This window comes from Panulirus ornatus, chromosome 50 (assembly GCF_036320965.1).
Source record: "Panulirus ornatus isolate Po-2019 chromosome 50, ASM3632096v1, whole genome shotgun sequence".
Lineage (NCBI taxonomy): Eukaryota > Metazoa > Arthropoda > Malacostraca > Decapoda > Palinuridae > Panulirus > Panulirus ornatus.
The window spans coordinates 9,500,673-9,524,523 of record NC_092273.1 but is presented as its reverse complement, the minus strand read 5'-3'; the positions used below and the strand labels follow the sequence as shown (position 1 = coordinate 9,524,523).

Here is a 23,851-nt window from a genome sequence, read left to right as displayed (position 1 = left end):
TACGTCCATATTTTGATGAAGCTCGTACCTAATTCCTTTACCTACTCGGCTAGGGATAAGAATTTCTTGAACTTCGTATCATTCTCAGACAGTATGAGAAAATCTGTATTTTCTTATGTAAAAAGATGATTTAGCATTTTAGGTTTTACGGCACACACCCGTAAGCTAAGCTTCCTCCTCTTTGCTTACGTACTCCAGTGTACTACGTACTGATCTCTGTATAAGCAAAGCAAAGGGTTAACTGCCTTTGACACTTTCAGCACGACTTTAACGATCCATAGATATGATGTCACAGCCTTTGGCATGACCATTTGGGGTGATGTCAGAGGATGAGTCAAAATATTCATGAGTCTCACCATTGCAACATCGAATTCTGTATTCCCTGCTCTTATCGTTATTACATCTGTTCGAGAATATATACTGAGAACTTTGATGACTGGTATTAGTCAGATTTTCTGTAGTTGGTGTAATTTAGTTTTTCTTATTTATAAATTTTGTCTCTAATTATACACACAGACAGTATATAGTACATGGCTTGGAACAAATGGAGGCAGGTATAGAGCATACAGTGGGTACAGTTCATCAGCACAATGTACGAAATACATTATAAGGCATTTATATAATGTATACAAAATGAATCACATTTACATCGAGTTTGACTTTGTGTATAGAACAGGACATAGCATACATGAATAGTGAATAGTTCAAAAATATATTACATACGGGACATACAATTTCAGAATGTATTCACACTGGGCATAATTACATCAGTTGTAGAAATATAAGTTTATTATGAGACCGATGGACCCTTTTGTACTATAACAAACGATATATTATAACATAAAACAACTGATAGCTATAATTAGGGGAGTTTTGTTCGGTGGAATAAATTAATAGGCTTTTGCAGACACGGGAAATGACGTTATAATAAACGGATATCATTGTTGTAGGAAGGTGGTTGAAAGAGACAGAGTATTTTACCTTTATATTACATTTTTAAAGGTTTTTCTTCAGACATTTTCATTCTTATGAAGTTAGTGTGCAAGGAGTTCTCTGTGATCCTCAAATGATTGTTAGTTTGCACTAAGTCAAACCTTTTATAATACAGTGGAAGAACTGAAAAGGAATGAATCATTTGCAGACATAAAAAGTTCGTCCTCTTAATAGTATGCTCAAGCTATTTTTCGTTTGAGAGAATATAGGGCTTTAATGACAGACATATTGAGCAACCTTGGTCCTGCCACTTAGATGGGTCTTTTGATATCAAAAAAATGTTACTATGTTGCAGTCCATATTTTCTCCCAATTTTGTGCATTCATGATTTATGAAAGCAATCTTGTCCTAATGCCAAATTTTGGTGTCGTACGACCAGTAAAAGAGTTTTCATTACATGAGTTACTATGGGGAATTTTCCCCTATGATGCTATAGTTATGTTAATGGATGTCATGGTGATGAGACAAGAACAAAATTCAGATATTTGGTACTCTCAGAAAGTATGATTTTCTTTAAAAACTCATTATAAGAAGTATTTTTCATGTTAAATATAAATCTGGTGTTAATGTTAAGCCCTCTTAATGACACCTGATTAAGCTGTTATATGAAGTCAATTTTGAAATACTTCTGTACCTTTGCATTGTATTTACTGTGTATATATTGGTAACTGAGAGTATTATGATATATTTTTCATGATTATTTCAAGTATAGAAGTGTTTGAATATTATATCTTTCAATTTTGAAACAAAAAGATTTTGAGCTAAAAAATACTCTGAAGTTTTGACATTTTTCTCAGAAAAATAGATTTCCTTTAAAAAGTCGTTATAAGAAGTATTTTTCATGCTGAATACAGATCTGATATTAAAGTAACGTTTAATCCTCTTAATGACACCTAATTAAGCTGTTAAATAAAGTCAGATTTAAATTATTTCTGCCCCATTGCATCGTATTCAATGAGTATGTATTGGTAAATGAGAGCATTATGATATGTATTTCCCCGATTATTTCAAGTATAGAAGTGTTTGAATATCTTATCTTTCAGTTTTGAAACAAAAGGTAATTGGAGCTAAAAGTATCCCTAACTATTCAGGGGCATATATATGGGAAATAGCACCTATGGCAAGCACTGAAATTGCACCTCTGGCATGATTGAAAATGTACATACAGTGGATGTATATAAGAATATATACAGCGTAATTATAAACTGTTGAAGAGTTAGGCCAAACTTAAATTTAAATAAACTCTTAGAATCTTAAAGACTTATTTGATCAAAATTGTGACGTACAAGCGGTAATGCAACTGAAATATTACTATAGTTGAAAAGTAGGCAAGTTTCTTTTTTAGCTCACAAAATCAAGCCGTTAAAAATGTCAGTCGGGTAGCATGTGTCAAAAAACAAACCTGTTGAGTGGCGCCCAGAGCACCGCACCAACCTGTCATACCCTAGATATGCCACTGTAACTATTACCTTCAGTTTTTGGTATTTTTCTCAGAAAAATAGATTTCCTTTAAAGACTCAATGTAAGAAGTATTTTTTATGCTGAATACAAATCTAGTGTTGAAATAATGTTTAGTCATCTTTATGACATTCAGTTAAGCTGTTAAATGAAGTCAATTTTAGAATATTTTCTGTCCCTGTGTATCATATTTACTAAGTATGTATTGGGTACTGAGAGCACTATGATATATTTTCCCATGATTATTTCAAGTATAAAAGTGTTTGAATATGTTATCTTTCAACTTTGAAACAAATAGTTTTTGGAGCTAAAAAATACACTTCAGTTTTTGGTACTGAAACAAATAGTTTTTGGAGCTAAAAAATGCCCTTCAGTTTTTGGTACTTTTCTCAGTAAAATAGATTTCCTTTAAAAACTCATTATAAGAAGTATCTTTCATGCTGAATGTAAATCTGGTGTTAGAATAATGTTTAGTCCTCTTAGTGACACTAAATTAAGCTGTTAAAAGTAAGTCAGTTTTAAAATATTTTTGTTCGTTTGGATCATATTTACTGTGTCTGTATCAGTGACTGAGAGCATTATGAAATATGTTCCATGATTATATGAAGTATAGCAGTGCTTGAATATTTTATTTTTCAATTTTGAATCAAAACTTCTTTTGAGCTAAAAAATACCTTCAATTTTTTTCATTTTTGTCTGAAAAATGGATTTCCTTTAAAAACTCATCATAAGAAGTATTTTTCATGCTGTATACAAATCTAGTGTTAAGATATTATTAAGTTGTCTTTATGACATTCATTTAAGCTATTAAATGAAGTCGATTTCAAAATATTTTCTGCTCCTTTGCATCGTATTTACTGGGTATGTAGCGGTAACTTAGAGCATTATGATATATTTTCTATGATTATTTCAAGTTTAGAAGTGTTTGAATAGTATATCTTTCAATTTTGAAACCAAAAGTTTTTCGAGCTAAAAAATGCTCTGCAATTTTTGGCATTCATACGAATGCTGAATACAAACCTGGTGTTAGAATATTGTTAAGGGTCTTTATGAGATTCAGTTAAGCTGTTTAATGTATTCAATTTTGAATAATTTCTGATCATTTGCATCATATTTACTGGGTATATATCGGACTAAGATCATTATGATATATTTTCCATGATTATTTCAAGTATAGAAGTGTTTGAATATCTTTCAGTTTTTAATCATATGTGGGATTTGCCTGTCACTTGCAAGGTTGGCCAGTTTTCCTTCTGTTCTAATTACATTGGATATGTTATATACAAAGTTGTGGCACCTCTTCTTTTCATATGCCTAAGAAGAACAGTGAAAAAAGGAGGAGGCTAGTTTATGCGTGTTCTTTCTTTAGTTGGTAACTTTATTTCACACTTATAGTTCACAGAGATTACAAAATGAAATTCTGTAATGATAAGACAATATGCATTGACCATAAATTTTTGCTGAGAAAAAAAATTATTGTGTTTAAAGTAAGTTGGTAGTTTATAGCTTCTTAGCTAAAGATTGACACTATTACAAGGTGGGTGAATAGTGTATTATGTGAGATTTTCATTTGTTGATGAATAGCTTTTTAGAAACACTTTCACATATTATACACTGATAAGTAGCATGTTTTGAAAGAAACTGTGATTTCGATATATTTTTATGATTTATGATGTCATTATGGTTAATTGGTTATAGATTATATATTGAGACTGTTTGTCATTCTTGATACCAAATGTTTACTCTACCAATATTTATTGTTGGACACATTTGTCTGGCTAGATTTAGTTTATGGAATTGTGACAGGTTAGTTACTGGTGACATTTAGTAAGGGACATAATGACAAATTTTTGTCTCCATAATTTGATGTGTATGTTGATAGTTTTAGTTTGACAATGACTGAATAGTCATATGCTGTTAATTCCAGCAGTGTAGGTGCTTGCTACTGGAGACTGTGCTGACAGTTGAATTATGCACTGAATCATTTTACCCTACTTAACTTGAATAGTTCTAAAGAAGATGTATGATAGACAATTCAGAAAGCATTTTAGCATTCTAAAAATACTTGATAGCATAAGGTTATATAGATACTGATATGGTTTATGTCCACTGGGTGCAAATAGTTTATGAGAGGACATTATAGCTTGTAGGTTACTGATGGATAATTTATTGTGATTTCTGGATATGGAGATAATATGGGACATTATGATCTGTTTTATTGAGAGACATTGCTCCAACAGATGCTGGTGGAGAAGGTGGCGCTGTGGGTGGTAGTGCAGCCAGTGGTGGCGGTGGAGGTGCTGAAGGCAGCCAAGGGCAGCCATCTGGCTCTTAACACCCTGTATGAACGTCATTGTGCTCAAGTGACCTCATGTCATCCAGCTTAGAATGCTAAGGAACAATTTGAGGTGAGAAAGAGATCCATTGTAGAAAAAATTTTCTTGGATCTACCCAGACACCAGCCCCAAGAGCCCAAGAGAGACAGGTCAAATCTTTGCCACCTCCCAGTGTTGTAACTAGTAATGACTGGTGCAGCATGGGTGCTAATTAGCCTTCCACTTTCCAACAAACTTTTTAAGGCTTCCAAAGCACCAGCTGGCCCGTTTGGCTGTGCATATTTGTTTTTTATGATTATCAAATAAATCTAGAAAAAGACCATAACTTGTATCTGTGTTCAGGTGAGGAGATTGAAATTATTTTACTTTGTTATAAGGATGTCAGTCATCCTAGTAAATGTATTTTTCTTCAGGGAATGAAACTGGCTTTACAGAAAATGCCACATGGACACACAGTGCCAATAGCTGCAACAGAAAAAAAAGCTTAGGAAAAGTGAAATATCCCTTTTATTTGGAAAGGAATCTTTATATGGTATCACAGCTTTTGCTTTTGTATTTATATACCAGTGAAATATCAGTGTTATTTCATTTTAGTGAAATGATAGTAATATAAAGTAATAAGGGATGTTCTCTTTTCTTAGCAGTTGTCTTATGTACGGTTTTGTGTTTAATGGAAGATGTCTTCTACATGTGGATTAAGAAACAACGCATTAACTTCATTAGTCGTGAAATGTGGATATATGTATATATTTGGAATGTACACACAGGTTTTCGTGTTAACAGGAATAAATATATGTGATGAATATGTCATTGGTAACATGTCCCCAGCAACAGTCAGTAGTCATAATCACCCAGTGTTAAGACGTTGTGTGGGGTTCATTCACAAATTACCAGTAATCACATTCACAGTCTATTTTTCCCTAATTTTTTTAACTGATCATAAACACTGAATATCATAATGAAGATATACTGATACTAGACTTTGGCCATAGCTTTAAGATTACCACAGTTTGAGATATGATTGAACTAGTTTTTGTAATTTGATTTTTTGGTCTCTTTAGGCAGCCACTGTTGGATTTTGAAGCTGACATGGCTTAAGTATTCATTATTGCAGCTAACTGATTCTTGAAATGGAGCAAATGTATATTATTATCAACATGTATGTGGATATCACTGTATATTGTCATTGTCAGATGCATCTTGTTATGCATTCATTCTAGCACTCTTTTTCTGAAGTTTTGTTCAGATAAGTTTTGTGGTATTTAGATACTGAAAAGTGAATCCTTGAGAAGGTTTTGCAATTCTGAAAAACAAGACGTAGTAGCTCTAAAGCTAATGTACATTGTCCACCATCGCTTAACTGTCAGGAGTTTACTTGTGGTTCACTATCACCGAGACTTTTATAAGAGTTTCCTGTACATGGGATTATTAGTATATGGAAAATTATGTCTTGTATTCCATAGGTAATCACAGGGATAAAAACTGCCCATCTTATATGATGGGAACAAGTGAAGATATGCTACTTTGAAGCTTTGACTGTTGTACATTGTTAAATGCTGTAATTTTGATAAGACTGCAGTTTAATTGGTTAGTTAATCCCTTCAGGTTTTGTTCATTTATGTATTCATAAGCACAAGGTTTTTGTGGTGCTTTAGCCGAATGAATACTAAATGACATATGGCACAAACTTTCTTGCTAAATTTTTTATGTATTTACATCCTAGTCATGATTTTGTGAGCTGAATTTTGTATACTTATTGAGCTAATATTGAGAAAAGTGAATTGTCGCAATTAATGTGTGAACATCAGATTTCATTTCCTTAATGCAGGTGGTGGAACTGAACATGGTAGCATTTTAAAATTCTACATTAAATATTTTTATTTACAGAATCATGAAAGGAACCAGGAATGGCATTGGATTTCAGGTTTGCAAAGTATTTTGACATGTACAGCATATATTTCTCATGCACATGGAGAAAAGAAAGCTTTTGTCAAAAATTTATTTACATGTGAACCTGTAAATTCTGGCAATAATGATAGATTGCATGCCTCATGCAAGCAGGTATTAAATTGAAGTTAAGTTTATTTTCAGCAGTTTATGGCTTTCAGTATCATAACTGTGTTATTGGCATTTAGAATTTGCTATGAAGGGAGATGTAGTTTTGTTCACACTGGTTCTTGACCATATTTGCTTTACAGCCCACCTGGGGATCCTTAATATTTTGTCAGTTTTTTGTTTTATAACCTCATCTTTATTGTATCGTATTACAATTTTTTTCTTTTCTTACTCTTTTCTTTTTACTTTCTTTTAAATGTATATACATATACATAGCTTACCTTCTAAGGTAACTTATTTTTTCATGCAGTCATGGTGTACTGTTAGCATATATTTGCAGAAATGCTGCTGCATTTTCAGCCCTTGAAAGTGTGGAGATGGTTGACAACCAGAACATTTAAAGAAGGTTGTTCGTATATCACTATTCCTGGAATGTGGGGAAAACGTAACATTATACAGATAAGTTATGTACAGAGTGCCATGTTCTGTATATTTTCTGAACCACTGTAGACTTTAGTGTAGTTGTACGAGTATGCCGCATTCAGAGACAAAATGTCTGTGGAAATAGATAATTACCATCTTGTTTAAAGGAGTGAAAATGTTATGTATAGAATGAATAGACATGAGGATTTGGCAGAAAGCTGGTAGTGGTTGGTAAAGATAAATTCATGGATGATTAGATATTTCATACAGTTACTTGGTGAAGTATATGAAGACCATGCATGATCTGGAAATATGCATTTAAGAAATATGAAACTTTTAGATGTTAGTTTGAGTTGCAGACAAGTAGGTTTTTTGTAATTACTGTCAGAAAGGTGAATTTATTGCATGTGCTACTGATAGGCTTTCATCATATCTGGGGATTTTGCATATATTTACATAAAGATATGGGAAGTTATGGTCTCAAATTTAAGAATTTTCTGTTGCCTTGGATGTGTTTCCATCCGAGTCTCCATTTTCTATCTGGAGAGCTTCAGAAGTTGTGGTAGAGTTATATAACTAAGCTAGTAGAAGGCTGATTGGTTAAAATGCCTCATGTTTGGTAAAATTATCTTTAATTAAAAAACCTATGTGTTATTTCTTTACTGATAAAAGCATATGCTACATGTTATGATACTTTTCAGTTTCATTTGTACTATTTCAGAAGCTTTAGATTTTGTGGAAACTCATTTTAGTTGAGACATGGGAAGGACTACATCCCGTGATATTTTAGAATTTTCCCATGTTTCTTTTGTATTCTCAGAATTAAGAAATTGGCTGTGTTGACAGAATAGCCACTGTTTCTTAGATATTCTAAGATTTAATAGTAAAATAAAATTTTTACGTGATTCTAATGTGTTTGACGTTGTTTATCTGAGCTAAAAAGTGTTTGTTATGATTCAGTCGGAACACCAATGTTATAGTGTAATGGTGCATTGGTGACAGTACTTGTTGTCTTCTACTGCAGTTTTGTAGTGTATGACAAAGAAACCAAGATATAAACTGACTGTTTGATATTAGGTGTTAGTTATTCTTCTCTTTTTTTTCCAAGTTAATGAGGCAAGAGTTTACATGGATCACAAGGTATGCTTAACAGGTTCTCAGTGGATTTTCTTTTTACATTTGAAAATTTATATTTTTATTTTTGTAGAAGGTTATGTTCTTGAATGTTCAGAACAGTCAAACTTCATGCTGCTTGGAAGGATTTTTCACTTGAAGCTTTAAGGAACAGAACTGGAATTTGTGGCTTGAATTTGTTGAAAATGCAAGAAGTATTGAATAGCTCCTAAAATCTCCGAGGGTATTAGTATATCAGTTTTGTTATACCCCAGGAACTCCCTTTACAGGGCAGTTCAGCTTTTAGCTTAACTGGAAACAGGAGTAGGGAAATTTTGTGACTTCTGACGTATACCACTTGCAAGTGTAGCCTGCTAATCTCTCAAAGGGTATTGGATATTAAGTAACAAATTTTTTTTGTGTGATTTCTATATATTGTAGATCTTGTTTGGCCAGAGGAAGATATTAACAAACAGGTGTATCATCCAAGAGTGAATGTGGTAAATTTTACTAAGATGACTAAAAATAATGTGCATTTCTGTGATTTCTCTGGAGAATTTGGTTATTAAGGAATGTTTTAGCATATCTGATTTTTTGTAAACCTGGAACACAGATGTTAATCAGGAATGTTAACTTAAGATTATGATTTTTTATATTTTGCAACACTGAAGCTAAAGATACTGAAAAGTCCAAGTTGTTTGTGAGAACACTGAATATTATGGATCATAAAGGATTACCCTTTATTTGTTTAAAGAGCCAAAAGAGCCTTATTTAAAAGGAAGACATTATCCATAAAGGTTGATATTTGATTGAATGAAAATTTTTCATTTTGCTGGAAAATGTTAGTAGGTAGTAGGTGGTAGGCAGCCACCGACCAGGGAGGTATATTACCAGTACTACCCGCCTGGGTATCGGGAGGACTAGTGACCGCTTTGTAGTGAGCCAGCACTTCAGTGGTTGTCAAGTTGCACTCCTCTGACCCAGGTAGCTGTCTTTTCTTTCTGCCTCCCCCACACTTGGACTGCTGGCATTCGGTCCACAAACATATAATCTCTCCTTGTCATACATTACACTTGACAACACTTAACTCACTTCTTCATGACTCTACATTTCCCTGTTGTGAGTGCTATGCACCTGCATTGTTAGAGCAATAGACAGAAGTGGTAGATAGGAACTTTAAGCAAGAACATTAAGTAGAAGTTTTAGGTTGGAACATTAGGCAGGAGCATTTGATAGAAGTTGTAGGTTTGAACATTTAGGTGGACACATCAGATAGAAGTCGTCGCTAGGAACATTAGATAGGAGCTTCTGGAAACATTGCGCTAGGGTTGACCTCTGCCAGTGGCCTGTTAAGGGTGAGGCACTAAAGGCTAAGAGTTCACCAGTTATGGAGACTTTTTCCATGACCACCTGCTTGAGGGAGTTCCTGGAGGGACAGATATAGAGAGGTAACTGAAAATATTTATTTTATCTCCAAATTAATTTCTGACTAGGCATACTTGGTTTTGCACGTGCCTCAGGCATACCTAGTACAGTTTCATTCTAATGTTGAACTTTGGCAACAGGTTAGCGACAATGTAAACTCTCAAGTCCCACTTCCACTCAGAATCATAAGTTTAATTCCTTCATGATAACGATCATCTTGAGGCCTCTTTTCACTGTCCCATCCTCTTTGATTTATATTTACTTGAGTTGTAAGATGATGTATTAATCCTGTTTGGTTTTTGTTTCCCTTGTGATCACTCTATCATTTTAAAACATATCCATACCTTTTGGCAAGTCATTCACATAGATCAAGAACAGAACCAAGCATGACCTATACCCTTTTCAAGAAGTGTTTCTTGACATCTGCCATCTGTTCCCTTCCTCATAGAATTTTTTTTCTTCTCTCCATTGGAGGAGTCACCCCCTTATTTCTGCCTGATGATTTAGCTTTTTAATCAGCCTTCCATGTTGTACAGCATCAAATGTCTGTTGGCAGTCCAGACACACATTCCATCCAGCCTTATGTTTACTATTTCCCGTAGAAAGCCATCATTTGGGAAATTGGTTTGATCTGGCATCTTCTGTCTCATTAGTTATAGTTAGGTATGATATTTGCTCCTTTCCACTCCTGTGACACCTTGCTATTCTCCAGTGATATCTTGAGTAATATTTCAAGTCTGTCTCTTATATCTTTTATATCTGCAAATAACTTTTTTTTTCATATTTTCAGCACATATGGTGAATTTTAATCAGGATCATGAGCCTTGTGTGGGGTCGGGTCCCTTAAGTATTCTGCTTATATCTTGCTCAATTATTCAGTGGTTCCTAAAACCTCATTCCCATCCCATCCCACTCATTTTGAGGATATAGTGAAAACCCTTTTGAACTTTGTATTCAGTTCCTCATGTGTATTTTTTCCTCTGAATATCTTAGCTTAATTAGATGCTCTTAAACTGTCATTTTTTGTCATTCTTAGTAAATATAAAGACTTGCTCAATGAGTGGGTAATATTTTATGTGCTGAATATGATTTTAGGATTAAAATGTTGGTCTGGGATTATTTAAACCTTGTAATTGAAATATTTAGAATTTTACATATTTCATATATTTCCTTAATAATTTTTCACTATGTGTTAGTCATCAAAAGCATCAATTATTTATTATTTCAAGTATAATTTTGTTACTTTACAATTTTGAAGAAAAGTTTTTTGGCTTAAAGATAGCCGTGAACTACATGTAATTTTTGTTCAAAATTATTCATTATTTATCTGTCTGTGGAATCAGTATATATTTTACATCAATGTTTTTAAGTAAAAAGGCTTTTGATCATGTTATAACTAATTTTGAAACTGTAATGTTTTGGCCTGAAGAATACCCTGCATTTTTTCATCAGAAAATAGATATGCTTTAGGATCTCAATATAGGTTGCATTATTCATGATAAATGATATTAGATGGAAGAAACATTTTTAGGACAATTAATCTTGTAATTATTATGAAACAGATTACCTTGTCACAGACCATCACGTTCCCTCGTGTCTGTCCTTCCAGTGTTCTGCCATGTACTTGCATCTGTGTGTTTTGTATGGTTGTCCAATTTACTGTTCTTAGTATCATGTACTGTTAAAAGTGATAACATGCACTCTGTACTGTTGTGTGGAAGTTGGACAAGTATGTTATTGTTGAGAAGCCAGCAGATTGAATTCTTAGATTATATTCTGTGAAGCAGATGAGGTGGAGGAAGTAAGTGAAGCACCTATTTAAAAGATGAGGATTACTGTGCTCCATGGGTTATATGGTTGGGTTAGTTAAGAGTATGTGGAGGTCGTAATTTCACCCTTCTGGTCTGGTGCGTGGCTTAGTTGGATCGATTCCTCTGTGCAACTCAGGAATTATTTACCTTCTTACTATGACAAAGACATGGGAATGTGGATAGAGTGAATGAAAGGGAGAGGTAAAGTGAATGTCTGTTTGGAGGTTCTTGACTCAAAATGGGAAACTGTAATATAGGATTGTGTGCTTGTTAGACTTTTTGTGAATGTACATAAAATACTGGCATTCTGTCCACAAACAAACCATTTCTCCTGGTCACACTATATAACACTTGATAACCCGTAACTCACACAGCTCTTCTTAACTGTACATTTTCCTGCAGTAAGCACCATGTGCTAGACCTGTCCTTTGGCAAAATGGTAGTAGTAGGTAGGAAAATTTAGGGAGAAGATTTAGGTAGAAGTAGTAGTTAGGAGCATTAGGTAGATATATTAGCAGGAGCTTTAGTTAGATGTAGTCAGTAGAAGCCTCTGTAAACACTGCGCTAGAATTGCTCTCAGCCAGTGGCCTGTTAAGGGTGAGGCACCAAAGGTTAAGAGTGGCACTGGACTGTAACATCCTCTTGCCCGCAAGCCTAGACCCTCCACCTCGGGGATTTCAACATTCACCGTAGTTCCTCACATACGGATGGTGGAGGGATTAAAGTTCTCACATTCACCATTCTCGGTGATTTAGAGCAAGTTATATCCCACTCTACCTATATTCCTGATCACTGTGACCACTCTCTCCCAATATTCTGGATTTATTTTTCACCTGTAGTCCATCCCACTGTAAATACATAATCTTGCCCCAAATTGGTTCATCATATCACACTCATAACTGTATCAATTCTGAGAATATTGTCATGGCAACCCTCTTGAGGGAGTTCCAGTTCAGAACAGGCAAAAATAATAATGATAAACTGTTGTAAGAGGGTATGCTGCAAGAGGTTATCCCAAATGTATGAAACCAAATTAGATTGCATTCATTTAGTCATAATTTCTTGGCTTTTGGAAGGGTAAATGAAATCAACTAGAACGGTATGTACAATTACTTTATTTTTGTCACTATACTATAATAAAATAAATTCGTTGTATCAAATATTGTAATGAAAATATTAAACATGACTAATTACACATTGGTCAATGCATGTTTTAAGTAATGTAAATATATGAACAAGTATATACAATATGGAACAGTTCCCTCAAAATGATGAGCAACTGCAAGTCGTTGTATGATAAAAATGTGAATTACTTTGCATTTCACAGAAAAAAAAAAGTATATCACACATTCTTGGGTAGTTCATCCACAATACTGTCAGCCCATGTTAAGCTATAGTAGTGTGAAACAAAACTTCAGTTGAAAATATTCAGTAGTAGAGATATGATGACTGAAAAGTTCAGCACATAAATAAGATTAGGCATATAGATACACTGAGGCAAACTGGATGTATATAGAAATTAAATGTATGACCAACAGATGAGTGATGTAACATGTTTGAATATTTGCAGCTGTTATTCATGGGGAGTTTGTTTAACTAAGTTGAAGGTATTTCAGGATAGACTGGGTAAACTGTTACAATTCTCAAATTTCCATTCACTGGGCAGAATATAATAATGAAAAGGACATTAACTGGTGTCAATATTCAACAGCCCAGGATGATGAAATTCTGGTCTATTACATTACCTAAAGTCCTTTTTAATGCCTGACACAATAAGGTGCTATCCACAATCATCAATTCATGGATGTATTTACCACATGGGGAGGGAGATGCCATTCACATATAATTTGATGCTTATTGAGAATGGCGATGATACAGTAAAAAAATATTTGAAAGGTACATAATGGGGGAGGGTTCATGAAAATATTTGAATGGTTCCTCACTACATGAATTGGTTCAGTGAATAAGATAAAAACTATGTCACCTAAATAATCACTTTGGCAACTTTGAATTTTGTTTACAAAAGATTTTATCTATAGTCATCACTTAATTTGACATATTTTTGGAGCCGTTACATTATCACCTGAGGACGTTGACTGATAAGTTCAGTCACTATATTCAATCGTTCAAATGTCAAAGTTCAGTAGTTTCAAGCTTTTTATCCATAAGCGGATTAGCAATCTTGTGGAAAGTTTGGTACAGATTGGCTCGGTAAGTGTCATTAATATTTTGCTGTTCATGGTTCATCAGCTGGGTATTGGAACCCACTGTACTGGACTCCCTGCAGGGAAAAAAAGGAAAAATACATTTGAATGTGAATAAAGCAGAGCATGGCATATATAAATAATATATCACAATGAATACAGAGTATGGCTGCAAATTATATGGCATTATCTACAATACACAATATTTAACCAATAGACTCACCCTTAATCCATGCATACTATCAAGGGAAATAAAATATGGAGGTAAACTTTTAATTTACAAATGTACATATACTTTCAACATTTACAGCTGTATATTACCATATATTGTAATTATTTCATGACTCACCTAGATAAAGGATTAGGAACATTGGTTTGAGTGATGTAAGGCATGTCACGATCACCTCTTGGAGAAAGCGAAGTATCCACAGCATTGTCATCCAAACTATCATTTCCTTCACTCTGATGGCTGTGAATGGAGAAAACGTTTATCAAAGAATTATGATAATCCCAAGAGCTTGAAAGCCTCAGCTCTCTGCCACCCTGTGAGGATGGGGCAAGCAATCTCAATAAGGTTAGGTTAGACAAACAGTGCATGTGGTCTCAGATGTAAGTGGCGAGCCTGCAACTGCTTATGATTTGATGCGGTACAACAGATTTTGCCCAAAGGCAGTTGGAAAAGTTAAAGCATTAGGAAAGCCACACAATTAAATAAATAGCAAAGGACCTGAAATGGTGTTAGAGTGAGTGATCTGAAATAAACATGTCTGTCTCAAGGTTGTATATCAAAAAGTGATGAGAGTAAGGTGTAATGATTGCAGTGTACTTCTAAAGCTTGAAAGTTAATGAAAGAGCAAGATTTGCACTTCTGAAAGACTGACAGTCACATGAAAGTATGTTTCAATATTATGGAGTGGGGGGGGAAAAAAAAAATATGGGGTGAAGGGGATTCTACCACTCCTCTTAAATTGGAAATTTTTGGATGGTAAGGATGTGCCCGCCATGCTGTAATATGACTGGAATGAACAGACCTTTCTGGTACCATAAAAACTAGTTCTAGGACCCATGGTGGGCTCATCCTTGCTGCATAGAGCATGTCATATATATATAAAGTTAGTGTAGGTGTGTGATCAGAACAAATAATGAGCAACAAAACAAACTAAACAGTTTTCAAAGTAAAGCTCAATGAACAGCTAGCATGAAAAATTAATGTAATGACTAAAGCATAGTGCATATTAAATAATGACATTGGAACATATATATATATATATATATATATATATATATATATATATATAATATATATATATGATCTATTTTACTGACAGCACGTCAACCCCTGTATACCACATGACTCCAATTCACTCTATTCCTTGCCCTCCTTTCACCCTCCTGCATGTTCAGGCCCCGATCACACAAAATCTTTTTCACTCCATCTTTCCACCTCCAATTTGGTCTCCCTCTTCTCCTCGTTCCCTCCACCTCCGACACATATATCCTCTTGGTCAATCTTTCCTCACTCATTCTCTCCATGTGCCCAAACCATTTCAAAACACCCTCTTCTGCTCTCTCAACCACGCTCTTTTTATTTCCACACATCTCTCTTACCCTTACGTTACTTACTCGATCAAACCACCTCACACCACACATTGTCCTCAAACATCTCATTTCCAGCACATCCATCCTCCTGCGCACATCTCTATCCATAGCCCATGCCTCGCAACCATACAACATTGTTGGAACCACTATTCCCTCAAACATACCCATTTTCGCTTTCCGAGATAATGTTCTCGACTTCCACACATTTTTCAAGGCTCCCAAAATTTTCGCCCCCTCCCCCACCCTATGATCCACTTCCGCTTCCATGGTTCCATCCGCTGACAGATCCACTCCCAGATATCTAAAACACTTCACTTCCTCCAGTTTTTCTCCATTCAAACTCACCTCCCAATTGACTTGACCCTCACCCCTACTGTACCTAATAACCTTGCTCTTATTCACATTTACTCTCAACTTTCTTCTTCCACACACTTTACCAAACTCAGTCACCAGCTTCTGCAGTTTCTCACATGAATCAGCCACCAGCGCTGTATCATCAGCGAACAACAACTGACTCACTTCCCAAGCTCTCTCATCCCCAACAGACTTCATACTTGCCCCTCTTTCCAGGACTCTTGCATTTACCTCCCTTACAACCCCATCCATAAACAAATTAAACAACCATGGAGACATCACACACCCCTGCCGCAAACCTACATTCACTGAGAACCAATCACTTTCCTCTCTTCCTACACGTACACATGCCTTACATCCTCGATAAAAACTTTTCACTGCACCAAAAGAAGGAAAACAAAAGCAGAGTGAGAAAGCTGACAAAAACTAGAACTGTAACTTTAGTACATCTGGGTAAATGTATAGAGGTAAGTGCAGTAACATCTACAATCAATCATAATAATCAGGGTCAAGGGCAGTCAGTGCTTTTACTGTTAAAAATAAAAACAACATTAAAGGGAGCTTAGCCACTTCAAATGACCAGAATAAGAAAATTTTGTTTCCAAGTGGTCATGCATGCCCTTTTATTTGTACATATGACCCCATGATATCTCATTTTACCATTTATATCTCTTCCCATAACTCATTTAAACTACTCAAAACTGAATCATTTTTTCAGGTTTTACAGTCTTGCCCTCTCTATTGCCTTCATTCATTTTTGGGGATTTTTTTTGTCTCTACTACAGATATAAAAGTCTGTTTTCATCTATGCACAATATCAAACTTAAATCAAAAGTGATCTAGAGTCATCATAAATAACGCAGGATATTTCTCTTGCTTATGCCATGATATAAATGAGTAGTATCAGTTACAAAAGGCCACTTCAAGAAAAAAAATCTGAATTTACTCCAGATTAGGATCACATCTTTTATAGACTAGTATTGTTTCATTAAAATTTCCATGTAAACTACGGCATTTTTTCATTTTTTTGTTCACGCTTAATAGGCGAGATGGCTAAGATCCCTTGTATGTAGCTATAAACATATAAACACGAAAAATTTGACCAAACACAATCACGTAAACTTATTCTCACAAATAATACAGTATTTAACAAAGGAATCACAAGTAACAAACTAAAGTGTAACAAAAACAATCACAAACAGAAAGCGGTGCAAAACTCACACAAATTGCTGATACCTAAGTGAATCCTCATCTTTGTACCACTCATTGTCAAACCCCGACATCCATATTGGATTACTTCCTTCAACACTGTGGATGTTTGTGTTAGGGACTGTTGATGATCGGTTTAGGCCAGTGTCATTAGTACCTGGTGAAGAAATGAGATGAATAAAAATTTTCAATCCTGACACAGTTTGCATTATTTTTACTGGTATGAAAATGCTGTTACATTGAAATAACTCATTTTCAAACACCCCTGCAGTTATACTGAGAAAGAAAGATCAGGACAATGTAATTTCAAAAATTTAGAATCAAATCACAAGTATTAATGATAGAATTTTTCACTTACATTCACCAAATGCAGTGGCAGTAGCAGCCTTCAGTTGCCTGGAGTACCGTGCTCTTTGTGACAAGCACAGTGCCACAGTAAGGACGAGAAGGAGTGTGAGGAAGACGATCACACCAACCAGCCACAAGAACAGAAGATCCTCCTCTGCAGTACCAGCAGTAATCAACTCTGCACGCTGAGTGTCCAACACATTTAATTCCTATGACAACAGCAGTGAAGATGTTAGTATAGAATCTGCTTGTGTTAACATGCAAGCACACGGGAATTACATTTCCAGTGACATTGTACTGCCACCAAAGCTTGCAGGATGTTAATCTATGAAAGCAACTAAACCCTCTACAGCTTAATGAGTGGGACAATCCCTAAAAGTGTTAAAAGTAACCATCACTGAGAAGGGGAAATCTCATATATTATAGTGCTTTTAAAAGTAATCATGGTATGAAATTTTTATTTCATTTAAAATACTTCCATGCAGAACAAACAGTCCATCTTTATAAAGCTTGCGCACTTTCCTAATCTATCCCCCCAAGAACTGCTGTTCCTATCATTTTGGAGGAAATACTATAAAAGAACAAAAAGGTTTGCCCAAGTTCTCATGTTAACAAACTGGCTTGTGCAATTTTAAACATGATGGTGGATATGGCTGACTTCCTTAGCACTGCTGGAACCCCATAAAAGGGATTCTGGGATTGCAAGGTTCATGGCATATATATATTATTATTATTATTATTATACTTTGTTGCTGTCTCCCACGTTAGCAAGGTAGCGCAAGGAAACAGACGAAAGAATGGCCCAACCCACCCACATACACATGCACATACATACACGTCCACACACGCATATATACATACCTATACATTTCAACGTATACATATAAATATACATACACAGACATATATATATACATGTACATAATTCATGCTGCCTTTGTTCATTCCGGTCACCATCCGGCCACACGTGAAATGACAACCCCCTCCTCCCGCATGCGCGCTACGAAAAGACACAAGGCCACATTCATTCACACTCAGTCTCTAGCTGTCATGTATAACACACCAAAACAACAGCTCCCTTTCCACATCCAGGCCCCACTAAACTTTCCATGCTTTACCCGATGCTTCACATGCCCTGGTTCAATCCATTGACAGCACATCAACCCCGGTATACCACATCATTCGAATTCACTCTATTCCTTGCACGCCTTTAACCCTCCTGCATGTTCAGGCCCTGATCACTCAAAATCTTTTTCACTCCATCTTTCCGACTCCAAAGAGACCTGTCATGTTTAATATTGCACAAGATCCATGTTGCTTATAGCAGCACAAAGGATTATTTGTTTGTGACTAAAGAGACTGGTTTTTAGCAATTAGCAGTATAGTTGTAGTACTCCTACTTTACAGGTGGTGCTTCAAGACTGCAAGATGAGGTTGACATTATGCATTCCTTTCCTGATTACAGTGATTGTCCAAATATCTGACCTTGTAGCAAGTCAAGCAACTGGAAATGGCAGAGACCTGAATATTTTTAATACTACATTAGAATACATCAACTCTTTGGCCCCACAATTAATATCCAGTTGCATTCCAGGGAAATGCAAGTTCTTTAAGTACGAAAATGGTGATCAGTCCTTTACATTTTTTTTAACAAAAATACCATAAATTTCCATGTCTAGCATTAATATTTCTAATCCAGATGTTTATGTAATGCATAAATTATGCATTACATTTATGTAATGCATAAATTATGCATCGAGTGTCACAAGAAAAAGCGGCAGGTCAATGGGGGCTGTAAAAGAGGGCAAACGAGTACTGTGGTAAGCAAGTATCAACATTAGGAAGACGAGAGTGTTTTGGTAGGAGGTTAACAGTAAGAGAGAAGAAAAGTGCAACAGTAATGAAGGAGGCAAACAAGAAAGAAGAAACAAAAGGGGTTGACTGCACTGTTCACTGGTTAGTTAAGATTTTCAATGGTGAGGTGCTAGAAGACTGGCAGAACAGTGCCACTGTATAAAATTATGGGGGACAAAAGTGAATACTCACATTACAGAGGTATATGTTTGCTGAAAATACCTGTTAAGTTGTTTGGAAGAGTGGTGACTACCAGTGTGGTGGCAAGCACAAAACTAAAGGTTGGAGAAGATAAAATGTGGCTTGAGGAATTTTGCTTTGAAGAACATGCATGAAAAATACATAAAGAAACAAGGACTTGTATCTGGTGTTTATGAATCTTTCGAAAGCATATGATATGGTTAATACAAAGGCTTTTTTGGAGGATGCTACAAAATGTATGCTGTGGGAAGAAAGCAGCCAGAAAGTGATGAGTTTTTATCAAGAGAGTAAGGCATGGGTGTTTGGAGGAGGAAAGGAGGGTGACTGGTTCCAGGAGAATGTGGGTCTGCATCAGGGGTGTGTAATGTCACAATGACATTACAATGAGAGGTGAAGAGGGTGTGCTGCAAAGGTTTTGACACAGAGAATATAGAATATATATAAGGAGAGAATGACTATATATCTCTCTATCTGCATCTTTTAAGACTGTTTCCAACTGGAACTCCCTCAAGTGAACTCCTATTTCCAACTGGAACTCCTTCAAGTGAACTCTAGTGTTACCATACTGTTCCTAACAACTACTACTATCTCAGTATCTACTACTATCTACTATTGCTCACTCCTAAATGTTCCCACTAACTACTTGTATCTATTACTCCTAACATTTTACCTAAAGGCAGGGATAGCCTGTAGTGTTCACCGCAGGAAAATGTAGAATTACAAAGAATGAGCTGCGTGAGTTTGTTCTAAAGTATTATGTATGACAAGGAGAGGCTGTATGCTTAAGGACAGAATGCCAGAAGTCCACACGTGGGTGAGTGTGAAAGAAAAAATAGCTACCTGGGTCAGAGAAGTGCAACTTGGCAATCACTAAAGTGCTGGCTCACTACCCAGGCATCACGTCACTAAACCTCCAGATACCCTGGTGGGCAGGTAGCTTACTACCTATAAAGTTTACCTATTAAAAGTTTTCCAATTTGTTAACTTTGTTCCCTTTTGAAATACAACCTGCAGAAGCCCATGGATACATATCTCTTGACAGTTTATAGTTTAAATAAGAATGAAGTACTGGGCCTATTTGCAGTGACCTTGCACCTTAGCCAAATCATTATACCTCACAGGTTTCACACTTAAAGGTACTGGTAACATCTTTAGGGAGTGGTGATGTAGTGGTTTCATAAACTGAGTCATGATATAGGCATTCACATTTTTCAGAAATTTAAATATCAGTACTTAGGAAAAAAATTCATTGTACATTTCAAGTATTCCAATATTACATGTGATAAGATTCATTAATAAAACCAGTGATTTTATATCCTTACCTTAAAAAGATGGTCCAAGTATTCGACATTTTTATCAATCATTGCCAACACCTGTTTCACTTCTAGAACAGAGTTATCATTACGATCCACCAAATGTAAGTAAAGATCAGTCTTTGTCTTATCAACCGTACCATCATGATTTTCATGTACCCGAAAGTCATCCACATTTACGATAGCTCCAGTAACATTTCCAAGGGAATCACGGAAGTATTCTACTTGTTCTCGTACCTACAGTAAATGAAAAAGCCACTTAGGTTAATTCTTTCCATTACCATCATCTTTCTGTTCAGCACATCTGGATCTTAAAAGCTATAAAATAATTCTTGTACATTATTAATATCAGCAAGGTTTCAACTGCCAACTGTAATAACTAGTAATTAAGTAGAAAGCATACGACTTCTAATGTTGAAAAACACTGCAAGCAATTTTCATACATATCAAAATAAAGATTTTGTCAATTCAAATCATGTTCCTGTGCATGTTTATCTGAACTTTGTTAAATATCTTACGAATGAATCAAATAACCTATGGAGTTCCATGTACTTGACCAAAACGGCATTTCAAAGAGGGAGAAAGTATCTGGATACAAACATTATTTTTGCCTACCATGTCAACAAAATTTATCCTAGTCGATTTTAATCCTAATTTACAAAGCTTGTTTTTTTCTTTGAACCACTATTGATTTTACTTGTTATTGCAACATGCAGTCTTCAAATACAGATCAAAACAGAAACAGAATATGTAATTAAAGATTTACATTTGTAATGTATGCATATCTAGAGCCAGCAAACTTTTCATTCAAGGGATAATTAAGTGATAAGAACATAACTTGCCTCATCCGGTGACTGCCTAAGGACGAACCTGACCCTCTGGTCTTCCCGAAGAAGGTAAATGAACACTCTTGCTCGATCACTCCAGCCACTTGAGTCATTAACATACACCTGAAACAAGTGTAATGTAAATAATTTGATATTTGCTATACCATCTGTATCTTTGATTCAACTAAATATTCATTAATACTGTGAGTCACCTGCTTATCATGTGACATTGAAAAGGAAGCACACAAAAGATATCTCGTGTACCTTAAAATCAAAATATCCTTTCATTCCTTTCTGGGGATCGAAGTTTAACTTCACAATTCCTGATACAGGGTCGACAATAAATGGAGATCTGCGTATATTATCAAGGTTTTCTGAGAGTGTTTCCTGTACACGGCCATCCATGTAGTATCTTAAACGACTATTTTCCCAGCCATCTGGATCAATAGCCTGCAAAATGTGAAGTTCATATTCAACTTTCCCTTCCAGTAAATATGGGTGGTTTATTAAACACTTTTACTTTCAAGCACCATCAATGACAACTAATGTTCTGTAATTTATTTTCATTATTTTTCTAATATCTCCTATCTTAACCCTGTTCTTCACAGCCAAATGTATTCTTGAACCAAAATTATTACAAAAAACCTTATAAAATGCAAAAACCAAACAATTTTAAACTATCTATCAAACTCATGATAAGTTTAAAAGACCTAAAAATTACTTCTGCTCTAGTGTATTACAAATTTTATGAACTTACCGTCAATCTCATGACTTCAAGGCCAAAGTCTGATGCAGTAGTTATGCCTCCAGTAAACACCTCACGAGTAAACTTAGGAGCATTATCATTAATGTCATTTACAAATACATGAACTTTCAAAAGAGTGTCATCCCTAGGGTCAAAAAAGGCAACTGGCTGAGGCAAAGTGAGACAGTCCTCAGTAGCTTTGATTAGTAGAGTGTAATGGTCCTCCATTTCACGGTCCAGTTCCTTCATGGTCTGTGGAAGGTAACACGAAGTTTAACAATTAATACTCTATTGTTAAGAATCCCAATGTACTAATTATTTACAACATCTTAACAGAAAGTAACAAAGAATATAGTCTATAAATTTGTTCAACCACTACATTTTTTTTTAATGACTATTGCTGTCCACAGAGTCATTTATCATTATATCATATAAACATACGTATATACAGGAGCATTCACAAATAAGTGCATTTACCATAAGTTCATGTGTAAAACTATCAAGGTTGAAGGTTCCATATTCATCACCACCAACAATGAAATAGCATACATGGGCAGTTTTGTCTTCTTCAGTATCATCTAAATCTATTGTTTCTACCAACTTTGCTCTTTCAGTACCTGGTGCCTTGTGTTCTGTGAAAAAAATAGTAAATGAAAACAAGTATCACATAATTAATACCTGCAATAATTAGTACAAAGCAATCCAAAGTTAGCAACCTGAAATTCTTGTCATAATATATGATTTAATCATAACTTTCCAATACATGAAAAAACCTAAGACCATGCCCATACAGCTCTTGTCTTTCACCAGTAATTTAACTTCCTCATCCTACCACTTGCTACCCTTTCTTTAACATCCATATGTTAACTGTCATGTATAATGTAACAAAACCAGAACCACAAAGACCTCTCCTGGTTTCCAATAACCACTTCATGCACTTTGGTTCAGCCCACTAATAGCACATCACCTCCTGTATACCACAGTGCTCCAATAAGTTCTAAATTATGTATGTCTCATAGACAACTCTAACTTCTTTCACTACCCTTCCATCTTATCAGTTACCCATTCTGCCTGCTCTCTTTACTTCTAAATGCATATTCTTATGGTCAGTCAGTCTTTCCGCATTCTCTTCATACATCCAAATCACATTTCAACAGACCCTAGTCAGCTCTCTCAATCAGGTAATGCTTATTACAACTCTTGCACAATCACTCCTTAAACATTTGACCTGCCTCACACTATATATTTTCCTTAGGCATTAAAATTTCCAATGTCCATCATCTTGCACACTTTTTCCATTCAGGAACCAAGGCTCACATCACACAAACATAACCAACTTTTCCGTAATGGACAACGGCATCTCTCTTCACAAACCAATCAATGCACCCAAAGCCAATAAGCTCTCTTTATGACCCTATGAATCATTTAAGACCTCATGGTTCTCCTGTTGCCAAGTCCACTCCTAACTACCATTCCCTCCAGGTCCTCACCTTTCAGATTTATTCTAAAGCCATCCAGTCCCATTTCCATGCTACACATCTTGCCTAGTCCACTCCTACCATTCCCTCCAGGTCCTCACCTTT

General features: G+C 35.4%; 1 protein-coding gene across 6 annotated transcripts in view; it reads right to left on the bottom strand.

Moving 5' to 3' along the window:
* Positions 1–12,709: 12,709 nt before the first annotated feature.
* The window catches only part of Cad88C (cadherin 88C), a 313,587-nt gene continuing 302,445 nt past the window's right edge, over positions 12,710–23,851 (bottom strand). For 2 of the 6 annotated variants that reach the window (XM_071691381.1, XM_071691382.1), the window contains 9 exons: positions 22,746–22,900; positions 22,281–22,520; positions 21,788–21,973; positions 21,539–21,646; positions 20,706–20,933; positions 17,339–17,537; positions 16,993–17,137; positions 14,168–14,287; positions 12,710–13,895 (listed from right to left, as the gene is read on the bottom strand). In XM_071691381.1, coding sequence (XP_071547482.1) covers positions 13,748–13,895; positions 14,168–14,287; positions 16,993–17,137; positions 17,339–17,537; positions 20,706–20,933; positions 21,539–21,646; positions 21,788–21,973; positions 22,281–22,520; positions 22,746–22,900 — 1,529 coding nt within the window. In that variant the 3' untranslated portion in view covers positions 12,710–13,747. Of the gene's footprint in view, positions 13,896–13,974; positions 14,058–14,167; positions 14,288–16,992; positions 17,138–17,338; positions 17,538–20,705; positions 20,934–21,538; positions 21,647–21,787; positions 21,974–22,280; positions 22,521–22,745; positions 22,901–23,851 lie in introns of those variants that run through there. The other 4 variants (XM_071691383.1, XM_071691384.1, XM_071691385.1 and 1 more) reach the window with 4 other exon arrangements.